General features: G+C 38.3%; 1 protein-coding gene across 6 annotated transcripts in view; it reads left to right on the forward strand.

Moving 5' to 3' along the window:
- The window catches only part of THSD7B (thrombospondin type 1 domain containing 7B), a 321,145-nt gene that overhangs the window by 173,854 nt on the left and 133,178 nt on the right, over positions 1 to 14,113 (forward strand). For all 6 annotated transcript variants that reach the window (XM_068687381.1, XM_068687382.1, XM_068687384.1 and 3 more), the window contains exons 10-13: positions 757 to 988; positions 3,714 to 3,829; positions 10,391 to 10,523; positions 11,620 to 11,723. In XM_068687381.1, coding sequence (XP_068543482.1) covers positions 757 to 988; positions 3,714 to 3,829; positions 10,391 to 10,523; positions 11,620 to 11,723 — 585 coding nt within the window. The remainder of the gene's footprint in view (positions 1 to 756; positions 989 to 3,713; positions 3,830 to 10,390; positions 10,524 to 11,619; positions 11,724 to 14,113) is intronic.

Genomic DNA, 14,113 nt, shown 5'->3' on the forward strand with positions numbered 1-14,113 from the left:
CACTGCATTACTCTAGCTTTTGAGCTATGAACATCTGCAGCTTTTATGGAATAAATTCAGGCTGCTGGCTGGAGTGTTAAGGCTTCTGGGGAGACTGTTCATACTCCTCTACTTTGTGGATTTCTTACAAGTTGTTGACAAAGTGCAGTATCTTAGCAAAATCTTTGTACACGAATTTGGAGGATGCTGCCTCAGTAAAGAAAAGAAAAGGCTTCAGACTCAAAGTCTGTCTTTCAAGTTTTTCCCACTTGATTTGCAGATGTGGGTATCAGTTGGTATTAACAAACCTCCATCAGTATGGGTTAGCTCTCTATACAACTCTGTGGCTGTAGTACAAGTATTACTAAGAGATATTCCTCCTTGGGAAATTAGCAAGGAGTATGAGCATAAAAATAATGCTTAATTTGTCTTTAAAGCTAATTGCATGTTTGCTGAGTGATACTGCCATTTAAATGGAATCAACTTGGCTGTGCGTAGGAGTATCAATAAGGTAGCTCAAAAATATGCTTTGCCTATTTCTGTTTCCATTATGTGTTGGAACACAATTTTATGCAAGGCTAGTTTAATGGGGAAACAATATTTTAGAAAGTTGTTATTGCAGCCATAAAGGTCAACAGCTTTATTTAAGTTTTATTTATTTATTTTTAAATGGGAAAAAAAAAAGTTAAGTGAACCTATCACATTTATTTTTTTTCCGTGACTTCCTTTTGCCACATGTCATAAGATAAAATACTGTGTTCTTTTGACATTTTGCAGGTGGAAAAGCTTGTCCTCCTGACAGAGTCCTTCAGGAGCATCGTGCCTGCAATGATCACCCATGTGTGCATTTCTACTGGGAGACTTCTCCCTGGAGCTCTTGCTCTGAAGATTCCCTGGTTGCGCTGAATGCAACCTTCAGCTGGAGTGGAGAAGCCACTTGTGGAGTGGGCATACAGACAAGGAAAGTCTCCTGCATGAAGAGTAGTTCTGGACATGTTACACCTAAAAGGTATTCAAAGAACAGTCATTACCAGTATACCTTTGTCTGTATAACTCAAGTGATGATTTGTAGTTACGCTACATTAAGTATAAAAGCATTTTCAGCTAGAATCATCAGCTTTAGTAATAATTTTATTTCTGGACTAATTCTCTGGCTACTGTGCCATCACTACTATATAAAGTTTACTAATAGGTAACAAATATGAATAGCTATCTCATTTTTAATTTTTATGTGTAAATCCCCCTCCCCCCCCAAATGCATGTTTTTAGTGCCATTGATTTTTTTTTATTATTTTTTTGCTATTATTCTAATTTACTTTTTTTTTTTTGCAAATGTTTTTCTTCAAGGACAGGTGTGAAGAAAATACAAAGTGCATCCAGATATAACATTCATGAATGCATTACTAGCAATGCTCTAATGAAATCATAAAAAAATAGTTTGCATTATATTTACACCAAAATGAGAGAAAACAATATATGTGATATATATATAATTCAGTTGATTTATATAACTATTATGATGGGATACCAAGACATCAAAATTATGTATTCTGAAGTTCAAATATTCTGAATTTTGCTTTGCTTTTAGTAAATGAAGAAAATAAGCAGCACAGATGTTTTCCCTAATATCAAAAAATCAAGACACTGCTAATTATTTTTTCCACTGATAATGAGTCTAGAGACTTACAACTGAGTTTCATTTCTTATTGTAGCTCTCAAAACAATCCTGTTGGTATAAACAGACTGTGTTGATTTCAGTAAAGTTAATTAAAATTCTTGAGGTTAATGGGATTAATTAAATAAAAGGGAAGAAATTTAGTACTCATTTATATCTAGAATCTATTGATATGCTGCAACTTTGCCTAATTAAACATATTGTTTATAGAGCTATGTAACATCTAAAATAGTTGTTTGCCCCCTCCACTTTGAGACAGTCTAAGGGGAAATGGAACTGAAGGAGGAAGTAAGTAGTCACATTAAGTGTCTGAAGGAAAAAAGTCATACCAGAAGAAAAGATTTGTGTACTGGAGCTTTCAGAAAGGGGCTGTCCTTGGCTTTGGTGTGGTAGCTTCCACACCCCAGCATTCCTTATGTGATGGAAATAGCTGTACCAGAGAGGACTTCTGAGTCGCTAAAAGAGCTTCTGACATGCCTCTCTGTATGTTGTTCTTATAGAGATAGTTGCCTTATGAATGAAAACCTTAGACATCTTAAGAAAGACGGTTCTAAATCAAGGGATAAAACCAATACAAACTCTGTGTTTCTCAATTAAAGCGGTATCTGGTTAATATCCAGGAGGGTCTGGATGGTTGTGGTGCTGCAGGGTAGGGCAGTCCTCCTTGGTGAGGGCACAAGCACTGGGCTGCATGCACTGCCCTTAGAACAGATGCCTGGGGTGAGGGACTCTGTGGGGAACCCAAGCCCTTTGTACCGAAATTGCAAATTGAGGATTACTGAACCAGAGCAAGATATTCTGCTGACATAGTTTATGTTTGAGTTGATGAAAACTGACCTAAAGTAATGTTGCATTTAGAACTGCTGCAGTGAAAGTCTACCGTTATGTGACTTCAGAAATTGGATGTATTATGTAAATTAATAGCCTTTGTATGTCAGTATAGTGAATTTTTTGTATTCTGTATTTTTCCTGATTTCATAAAGAAAAATTACACTGTATCTGAATAAGGTGCGAGGCACAGAAAGCTGAATAAAACTAGAATTACTGCAAAAATATATTTCAACACCTTACTAACCAGAAACAGAATAGAGATAACAGAATTCTGCCCTCTAGAATAGTCATACTTAATGAGTACAAATGCCTCTCTATATTTATCTTCTTTTAAATTTTACCTGTCGGTATTTTATTACTATCTCAGTAACAGAATCATGACTTTAAAGATTTTTTCTTTCCTAGCTTAGCTTAGTGGCATGTTCCTCTTTCAAATGTGGTCATTTTGGGTTGCATGTATTCCCAAGTATTTTTGAGTGATCTTTCTACTAGAAATTGATAAAAATTAGAAAAGGGTAATTCCCTTTCTCACCACCTACTTGAGGAGCACAATATGCCCGTTTCCAGAAAACTGTCCCTTTTCTACCTTTCTAGTTTTTAAATATTAATTGTCTGTCTGAAGCCTTTATTAGAATATATGCTACATATTATTCATTTAGGAGTTAAAAATCAAGAAAAAAAAATCACATTTGTTTTTCCTGTACTATGCTGCACAACTTTCCAAATAACAATCAAGGCCTTAGTTCTGCAGGCTCCTACTGCATAATGGGAAGGGAGCACAAATATGACTTTAAGCTACTTTTGTATTTCCTAGCAGCTTGAAAGTAGAGGACATCGGTCTTTACACACAGTTGCAAGTGTTTGAAGGCTGTTGTATGTTGTGTCAAACAGGACTACCTTCTAAACATAACTACTCATTTGCTTCGGCAATAAATATATCTGTGCTGCTTCAGTGAGCATTGTCTTTTAGGCATCATAGGTAGTGTTACATTTACTCTGCAGTCATCAGACCAAACAACATTTTTTTTTTTAAATCTGTGCAAGTGTTCTGAATTCAGTTTGGTAGTGTGAGTGTGAAGGGGAATAAAAGTGAGGCTTGTTGTGAGTGGGAGTGGTATCTTTGGTGTGGCAATACACTCCCAGCCCTGTGAGACTCTTATGAGATGAACATTTCCCTGCAGATTTGGTGTTTACTGATGGCATGGTATCTTTGCATTTGAACTGATAGATGTCCAGATTCCACCAGACCTGAGACTGTGCGACCATGTCTCCTCCTCTGCAAGAAGGACTGCATCGTTACGCCTTTCAGTGAGTGGACTCGCTGCCCAACAGCATGTCAACCTGGTAAGCCTCTAAAAAGAGAACAAAATTTTGGGCAAACTGTTACGTTCATAGCCACAGGGAATGGAATGATACGGGGGGTGAGGTCTTGAGAAGCACCCAGGCATATGATGTCTGCCTTCACCTCAGAGTTACTACTTGGGTTTGGCAGCTTCCTGGTCTTCAGGATTTCTTCTCAGTTGTATTTTTTGGCAGCAGAAGCTGTTAACAAACCTTGAGCATTTCAGGCAGAGACAGGTGGCTGCCAGTGCAGACAACACCAATTTGGGAAATGCAAACACCAGTGGGCAGGGATACACAAGTGGGTGGAGAGGCAGAAAAGATCTGGAGAGACGCAAACCCTTCTTTTTCCCACTGTGGACTTCCCATCACCTTGTACTTTCTATGGATGCCTACAAGAGGGACACAAAGGAATTTAAGATTCAACATCCAAAGCATTGAGGGAGAACTCCTTCAAAGACAGAAGTCTGAGGCCCTGGTGTTGTATGGATATTTGAGGAATTGCTTCATTATATGTAATTTATTTCTCCTGACCAATCCAGATGTATGCACAGGGCTGTGCAAACAACTCTGTGTTTTTTCAAGTACCATATGTTTCTTTGATCTAGTTGGTTAGCTTTTGTATGCTAGGTGTTTAGCAAAGTTACTTTATAATGATCTACTGCTGTTTTTTTTTTTTTTTTTTTTTTTTTTTTTTTGTGGCAAATATATGTGTTTCATTAATTGTTCAGATGAAAGTCATCTTAGTTACCAGAGTATTTCCTTTTTCTTGGCAGCTTCCTTGCCCTTCAAAGATTCTCAGTGGATGCTCTAGCATAGTTCTTGTTAGATTTTACAGGAAAATGAGTTGCTTTCTAAAACAGTGAATCCTGTTTTAATTAGCAATTTATTTTTAGACTTTAAATGAGCTGCCTATGAAGAAGTAGAATAAATTACCTGGCAAATTACTTTGTTTATTAAATAATAGTCTACAATTAAAATGAGAAGAAATTAATTATTTAACCTTCTTGGCAGTGTTATCATTTTAATATAATTCTAAATTAAAACTTCTTAGATGGGGGAGTTTGCTTTCTGCTAGATCCATTATTGATATGGCTGCATTGCAAGATCTTCTTTTTTTTAATTTGCATTGCACAATTAAAACCTCAGCATGATAATGAAATTTTGAAACCGCTATACGTATGTGAGTTGTTTGGGGTTTTGTTGTTTTATAGAAAAGTTGTATTTAATGAAAACAACATACAGATGGTGAATTACTAAGCACATCAAGCTGGAGCAGGTATTGCCTGGCAGATTTAAAATTAAATGTGTACCAGCATAAGATCAGAGCTTAGACAAACATGCAGTCACTAAATCAGGTTTACACAGAACTTTACCAGTTAAGCTGTTTGTAGTTTATCTGAGAAAATGCATCCAACTTTGCTATTTAACAGTAAAAAAGCTGACATTTTCCCTACATTTAAATGTCATCAGACAACAGGCTGTCTTCTGCCAACGGATTATCTCATACCTCAGAAGTGTAGACAGCAGTGAACTTAGGGCAATAACAGATGGACAGACAACATAATTCACAAAAGAAGTGCAATTGAATCAAAACACCTGTTGGTGAGGCAGAATGGAGAGGTTGTTGCAGGTTATTGATTCTCTGCCATTTCAGATACTTAAAGGTGACAACTGTCTACCACAGCCTCCTATAATATATCTGTTTTAATGGGTCTTTGAGGATGAATTGAAACAAGAATCAAAGACTCAACATGGAGGTTTCAGAAAATTGAGTGGTTTGAATGAGGAGCATGTAGATATTCCTGCATACTCGATGGTCAAGGTGTCTGGTGAGGTATCTGCTCTCAGCACGGGTGATGTGCTCTCTGGTTTGCTAGCATAGCTTTGAAATGAGATTAAAATGAAACAAAACTCACAATAAATGAAATTTTTCATCTCCCTTCTGAAAATAGATGCTATCTGTAAGTATCTTTTCTCTTCTGGACATTGGTTATCCAGGGTTGAAGGTTAGCAATTTCATTGTTGCTTAATTCTCTAAACAAGTTTACATGAAATGTTAGGCCATATCTATCAAATTTATTTCTATGACTTAAAACTTATTTGGAACGAGGTAGAGTGAAAGTGGACAAAATGTATGGCTTGCCTTAGTAAGAAATTCCAGTGACCTTTACCTTGTGTCAGATAGTTTTTGTCAAGGATCTGCCACTGTCAGTTCTCATAAATACTCAACCAGAGTTGGTCAAACTATGCTTATGCTTTCAAAAACTCTTATCTGCACAAAAATACTGGATACAGATCTGATTTTGGCAAATAAAATCTTGGAGAGTCTGTCCCATTTATTTGTGTACTTGAAGACTGGTGCCGACAAGTCTGTCCCCTTCCTTCCAGTCAGGAGCAAACAGGATGAAGCTGAATGCTTCCTGTAAAAGCTGGGGCAGCAATTCCATCAAGAGAAAGCCAGGCCTTAGAGTAGTGAGCAAGAAATTTGTACCTCATCTGACAGTGGGAATCCACCTCTCCAAGCCCTGAGCAGTGTGCCAGGGAAGTTGTGGGGGTCAGATGGAGAAGAGGTGAAGATGCAATAGCAAAGGAGGAATTAAAAGAATGGATTGATAGGAGGAGTCATATGAATCTTTGTGTAAGAAGAAGAGACCGGAAGTGGTGGGACAGGAAGATGGGAATAGAAGCAGAGGTAAGACACCCCCAAAACTGTCAAACACCATTATCTGAATTGCAGAGTCAAAGACATACAAGTTGACAGTTTTGAGATCCTGGGGCTTGATTTTTCAGGAGGGCAAACACTCATAACCTTACTTGAAATCAGCTAAAGTTTGGCTTTAAATGTATAGTCCTACATAACGTTAATACTTTGGAAAATCAAGCTATAACAATCTTAAATGAGATATAAAAATTGCGATCAGTAACATTTGTAAAGAAAGCTATAGAAAAGCCAATGAGGAAATTCAATTTTGAAAATGGGGTTTGAGTAATGTGCAATAAATGTTGAGGATAATTTAGTTTCTTGAGGTAGAGAAAATTACTATGGGAAGCTCATTTGGATTTGGTACTGATTAATCGGAAGGAAATGGCTAAGATTCTAATGGTGATAGACAATTTGAATTAAAGTCATCACAAAGAAATAGAGTTCATGATTCTTTGGAGAAGGGAAAACTAGCAATATCAGCAGGACAGCTTTAAAAAAAGACAAATTTCAACAAACTCAGCAAATTGCCTGCTACACCTCTGCAGAACATGTTCTATGCAGCCAGGAATGAGGAAGCTCTGGAACCTACCAAGAAAGACCAAAGGTCTCGAGCCCAACTGCACTCTACTTTGCCACTTTCTATCCTGAAACCATTACAATAGCTAGTAGGACCAGGAGCATAGGGGAACAAGGTGTGCATAGGCCTGTATATGACTTGGGTGTTCAAGCTTTAACATGTGAAGAGAAAACATCTGTTTTTACCTCTTCTCATCATCAGAATTGTTCAGGATCTTGATTCTTTTTTGATGGCCAAATTGTTGTGCAAAAATTAGAAACAAACATATAACTGAGTGTGAATTTAAAGGAATGCCCAAAAGCATAGTACCTGAATCAAGAATGCAGATTAAGTTATAGAAGAATATTAGGTTTCAAAATAGATTGGATAACAGAAACGGATTCAAAGTAGAAGCCAAATGAAATACATACCCATTACTTAGAGAGAAATGAGGGACACACAAAACAGGGAATGTGCAATGCTGCTGTTGTTTCCTGTCTGCAACCAGGAGAGGAATGGACTAAAGAATAAATATTTCAATAAATTTGTTGTTTCCATGTCAGTAGGGCTGTGTGAATAGAGAAAGAAGAAATAAGTAATGTCAGAGCATCTGGCTACTATCTTCTGGGTGAGAAATTGCTAAGTCCTAGAGAACTAAATAAAATGCATGTAATCTCCCCCACACCAAACAAACAAACAAACAAAAACAACAACAAAAGAAAGGTCAAGGAAATCAAGGAAATTATAGATTACTCATCCTAACTTCAATATATAGAAAAAAAAAAAAAAAAACAAGAATTAGTTATTACTTGAGATGTAAACATTTTAAGAATAAGATTATGATAAACTGGCCAGTGTGGTTTTGTTGAGAACAAATCATGCCCGGTAAATTTAATCTCCTCTTTCAACAGCATTCCTGCACTAACTAAGGGAAGTGGTAGATTTTTGACACATTAAACTTTTATTAGAAAGCTAAAGAACAGTGACTCGAATTAAATCACTGTAAATGGGTATTCAGCTGCTTGAAAAATATCTTAGTGAAGATCACTGTGAATAAAGTCTGGCTTCCTCTCCTTTACTGTCCCCCGTTGGGTATATTGATACAATCCCCCTAGCTGCCTTCTCTCTGTGTTGAGCAGTCCCAGTTCTCCCAGTCTCTTCCTGTGTGTCAGACACTTCAGTCTCTGCATCATCTTTGTGGCTGTTCACTGAACTCACTCCAGTACATCCACATCCTTCTTATCCTGTGGAATCCAGAACTGCACACAGCACCCAGATGGCTCACCAGTGCTCAGCAGAAGGAAAGGATCCATTGACCTGCTGACACTGCAGCCCAGGATGCTGTCACCCTTTGCTGCAAGCACACATAGCTGCCTCATCATTAACATGTCTGTCAGGACACCTTGGTCCTTCTCTGCAAAGCTGCTTCTAATCGGTTGGTTGACAGATACCACCACTCTTCAGGATCAAACTGGAATGTGAGCCAAGGAGAGTTCAACAGAAAACTGTTCTTGTCCCAATTCTATTTGGTATTTGTCTGAACAATTCATCTGTCTGAGTAATAGCATTAGTGGATGGTGCTGAGCTGAAGGAGGTAGCAAATAAAATATATTAAGTGATACTGAAATCTTTGAGAAATTTTTCAAAATATGACTTGGGAAGGAAAAATCAATTGCACGAAGACAGAATGGGAAGTAAAGACATCAGTACTGTCTCAGGCAACTCTGGAGATACTACAGACTACAAAACGAATGAAAGTCAACAGTTTGAAATGCTATAACTTGTGTTGGGCTTGTTAAATTCAATGGATGTGTGTGTATACCACCGAAGGTATTGGTATGCTGTGCACTGGTGAGGCTGCAGGTGGGATTCCTTGAGCACTACATTGTAGGAAGGGGATCAGTCAGAGATGACTGAATAGCACCTATGAAGGACTCGGTTTGCTTAGTTTAGAGAAGACTTAGAGTGGATACAAGCCCCTAGCATTTCATAAAGACTATTTATTCATCAGACAATGGGAATAACATTTGTTATGTCTAGTGCACAGAAGATTAAAAAAAGCTTGGCTTGATTTATAGAAGGGATGATTTGTATTCGATTATAGGAAAAGGTTCTCCACAAGTAGTGGGCCCATCATCTGAAAGGAGGCTGTAGGAAGCTGTAGGGCTGCTTTGGGTGGTGAATGTGAAAGTACTAGGAGGGGGATTGCCCTGGGTGTGCTTACCTTGCCTCAGGATAGGGTACTGGGGTGAGCAACCTTTGGTGCCTCCCGCTAAGCCCTTCTGTGGTGATTGCACAGTGATAGCACACATGTGAGTGAAGGCTTGTATAGCTGATATTTTTGGAGCCAAACATTTTCATTGGACCTGTACTTGCACTTTGTGTCCACGGCGTGATGTTTCTCTTCTGCTCTAAAGCACTGTGATCTTGCTGCTGCAGCCTTGTCCTTATCTTGGGCTCAAAAATAATTCTCATGTAACTGGGTTAATTTACAGACCACTATTCACTCTTAGACAAATCCAATGAAGTCCAATGTCATAAGACAGGTTTTTCTGGTCTGGAGTATTTAAGTTTTATTGAGACTCCTTTTCCGTTTTGCAGTTGCTGATGTACACAGCAGTTACACCAGCTCTCAGATACTACATGTACGTCCCTCTTACACAGTCAAGGATTGTGTTTGCTTTAGCTATCAGGTCACACTGGTGTAAATCCTTGCCTTGTCTCTCGAACTGCATTCTGTACCACAGATTGTGAACTGTGTTTCCAGATGCATTGACCTTGTGCATAATTCAGGGTAAGCAGAGAATTAGCCTCTGTTGGTTGCGATGGTTTTCTTATCAGGAAGTTATCACCTATAATTTCTAGACACAGACAGATGGAAGCAGCCTGAGACCACCAGAATATGTTTTCAAGAACAAAATATTCCATTGTAACAGGTTTCTTTTTCTTTTTTTCTTTTTTTTTTTTTTTTTTTTTTTTCCCCTTGCTCAGGTGTTTAAGCATTTGCTCATAGCTATTTTCTTGTCTGATTTGATGTTCTGTAAAAAAGCCATTTCTGATGCATCTCTTAAGCTGTTAAATTATCAACCTTCCAGGTGCTGCTCTGCTGAACTATTTGTAATTTTAAAGCTTTTGATCCAATGTACCATTCCCTCGCTTCTTTGTCAGGGGTCATGAGAGCCAGAGGGCTCACAATTTCAGAATATAAATGTAACGTGAGGATGTTTTTAGCCAAGACAGCTAGATCACTAACAGAGGTTGCCAACTGTGTCTGGAAACCATTTTTTTCTTTGTTTTACAGGCAATGCTACAGCAGTTAAGCAATCCCGGTATAGGATTATAATTCAGGATGCTGCCAATGGGGGACATGCATGCCCAGACACCTTGTATGAAGAAAGAGAATGTGAAGATATTCCCATCTGTCCAGTGTATAGGTAAAAAAGATTAGCTTTGAATCAATTTCTTGCTAGTGGGTTTCCAGTTCTCTAGAAAGTAATCTTGTTGGATCATCCTGCACAATTTTCACTGGAAAATGACATAGAACTGGAAAATGCAAGGTTATAATAATAACACAATTAGTAATAACAATATATAAATAGTAATTTTTGCAAAATATGTACAAGTAGAGATCAAGTTGAAGTTTTGAAATTATCTGGCTTCATCAGAATGAGCACCAACAGACACAGCTCCTGAAAATGGTAACTTCAGGGTGTGAAGTGTTTAAGGATAGTTTTACTGGGAACTCCCCCCTCAATGTACCTAAAAATCAATGCAAGCTATTTTGGTACCACAGGCACTCAACTGCCTTAATCATAATTGTATGCTTATTGCAGAAACAGTCTTCTCCCCTGATGCTCTCACTCCAGTGAATAATATGCACTTTAAAAATTTCTGATTAGACAAATAGTACAATAGGGCAATTACTCACCACTCTCATTAAAATTCTATGACCCATCTGTTATACAATGTTAGTAAATAGAAATGTATTATATCTTTGCATATAAATCTTCAAACCACACATCCAGTAGCACATAGACTCAGAGCAGAGCAGGCAACTGAACATGGGGACAAAGCAGGAGCCAAAACATTCGGCTCTGCATGGCACTGTACTGCACAGCACTATAGAAAGCTACTGTCTTGCATTCCTGGCTGACACACGTCATGGCACAGAAAGCAGCAGATTGTGTAAAGCATCAGACATGTGAGAATGGGGTTGCAGGAAGAGAGTCTGATTTCAAAGCTCACTGAATCTGTTGTTTATTTTGTGACTTTGAGTTACACCTCCAAGAAATAAAAGGAAATATGGTGGAAGGATGGTGTGGCTTTCTAGAAGGTGAGCCTTATGTCTGAATTTCAGTTCACAATGCTTATTTCAGGTCTGATTAAAGCTTTTGTTGTTGTTGTTGCTGTTTTTCCTTGAGTCTCTGCAGTATATCATCATCTGTATCTCAGCTTTCAGAAGTTTTTGTCTGGACCTATGAATTGTTTTCCAATTTTAGCTACTTAAGTGTTGACCTTTTCATCTCGTAGGTGGAAGACCCATCGATGGAGTCACTGTATACTGGTACCAGATTCAGTGAGACAGGGTGTGCTGGGATATAATGAGGCGTGTGGACATGGTTTGCAGTCAAGGGGTAAGCTTTTTCTATGCAACCTTGAAATATTTAAGGTGATGGAAGGTGACATTTAAGAAGGGTCTTTACAATTTTACAGTAGCCCATTTGGAAACAGTGACTTCAAGGGTAAAATAAAGTGTTTTGGGAAGTAGATTCATTATATAGCTTTGCTGCTGTACTGAAAGCTAAAGTACCAGTAACATGATAGTTTACTAGGAGTACAGGGATGGCTTTATGCTGGGTATTCATGTATCCGTACAGTAAGTACCCTTGTTCTTCTGCCTAAAGATGAAGTATGTGGGCTTTGAAAGAACTATCTATCTATAGATCTCTGTGAAGTAATCCATTCTTGGCACTAAAAATGGAAAGGATAATTTCCTCATGATTTTAAATTTTGCTAATAATTTGCCTGAGGCCTGATTTTTACTAGGACTATTTGAGGAGTTCAGTGTGGGTAAAGGCTTTGGGCTCCTGCCCTTTGTGTGATTAAGCACTTGGAAAATACAGTGATCCAATTGTCTGAACAAAAGCGTTAAGAAGAATTTCACTATTCAGAGTATGTGATCGGAGTCTGTAGCAGTTCCTGCAGATGGCTTGAGATGTGGCTGTTATCAGTCTGCTGAAAAATCTAATAAAACCTTTAACAAAAGGTTATTTTTATTGAAAAAAGATTACTATACAGGTATGCTAACTGAAGAAACTTGACATAATAATTTACTCCTTCACAAGGTTAGAAACTATTCTTTAAAGATGAACTGAATTTCTTACATAATCTGGAAACAAAGGAAAAGAAAGAGAAGCCCTGACAGTATGTGGGCTGCATCTGAAAGAATAAATGTTTTAAACTACAATTCAAAGGAGTAAATAACTTTAGCTAGGTTTTGACCACAAGCCTATGCATACGGTTTTCAAAGAGAACTCTGTAAATTGAGATGTCATAAAATGTATTCCTGAATCTCCATGTGAAGGGAAGGTAATCTTCAGTAAGTGCATGAACTTTTTATTAATCTTATTCTGACAGAATTTGAAGCATAATAGAAAAGTATTTTGCTTATTTTTGCTCTGTGGAGAGCCCTCCAGCAATTAAGGAGGCTATGTAGTGTTTTGGGGTAATCATGGGAAAGGAATCTTACAGCCTGGTGGGTTTAAGCAAATTTTGCTTCAGTGCCAGGTTCACTTTTTATAATTAGCTGAAGTTTTCACAACAGCTCCGATTTTCATAATTGCGTGATGTGATAGAACCAATCTGCTAGGCACTACTGAGAATGAATGAAGTTTCAGAAAAATGAGTTTGCAGATGAAATGCATGGAAGATTTTTGAGACATCTCAAAACAAGAAAACTCCTACAAACAAGAGGAGTGATGTCTGCGGAGCAGGCAGCTGAAACCAAGCTGTTAACTGATGAAGTCGCTTCTGAAAAACAAGCTGGTGGACTTTCAGTGATTCTGCACCTGATCTGTAAAAGTGTTTAGTAAGGGAAACTTTCAAAAATCTTATGTTTGAACCTTGTCTTGCTACCTGAACTTTTCAAGAGCAGCTAGCATGTGTGAAGAGGTGCTGTGTTAACAAACTGTCATGGAGTAGTGTGGTGGTTTTACCGTACTGGGCAGCTAAACCCCACAACCGCTCTCTCACTCCCCCTCCTTTAGATGAGGAGGGGGAGAAGTAAAGCAAAAAACAACTCACGGGTTGAGATAAGGATAATTTAATTAAAGGGAAAATAATTATAATAATAAAATAAAGACTACCGAACTAACAATTTAACTAAGGGGAAATAAAAAGGGAAAGGGGAAAGGGAGGGGAAAAAAGGAAAATAAAAAGAAGGGAGGAAAACAAACAAACAAAATAAATGAAGGCTATATGGAAGTGCAGAGGAAAGAAATTACTCTCTACTTCCCACAAATGAGCGATGATTGACCACGTCCTTGAAGCAAGGCCTCAACGCACGCAGCCGGTGTTCGAGAGGAGGACCGACGTCTTCCAAACGAGAGCCCACCCCTCCCCTCTTCTTCCTGTTTCCACCTTTTATTGCTGAGTGTGACATCAGATGGTATGGAATATCCCTTTGATTGGTTTAGGCCAGCTGCCCTGGTGATGTTTCTCTCCTCACCTTTTGCCCACCCCCTAGGAGGGTTAGAGAAAGGCCTAATACTGTGCCACTGCTGCTCAGCAGCAGACACAACACTGGTGTGATAACACTGCTGTTCCAGCTACAAGTACAGAGTACGGCACTGTATGGGCTGCTGCTGGGAAAGTTAACATTCCAGCCAGACCCAATACAACCTCCACCCCTTATTCCATAACATTTGTGTCACACTCAGATCCCCATACTTTAGCATACAAGCATCCTCATCATTATTCCTTGTCCTTTAACAGGACAAGGATTTAATAGGACAAGATTAATAGG

The sequence above is a fragment of the Anas acuta genome, chromosome 6 (genome assembly GCF_963932015.1).
Source record: "Anas acuta chromosome 6, bAnaAcu1.1, whole genome shotgun sequence".
NCBI lineage: Eukaryota > Metazoa > Chordata > Aves > Anseriformes > Anatidae > Anas > Anas acuta.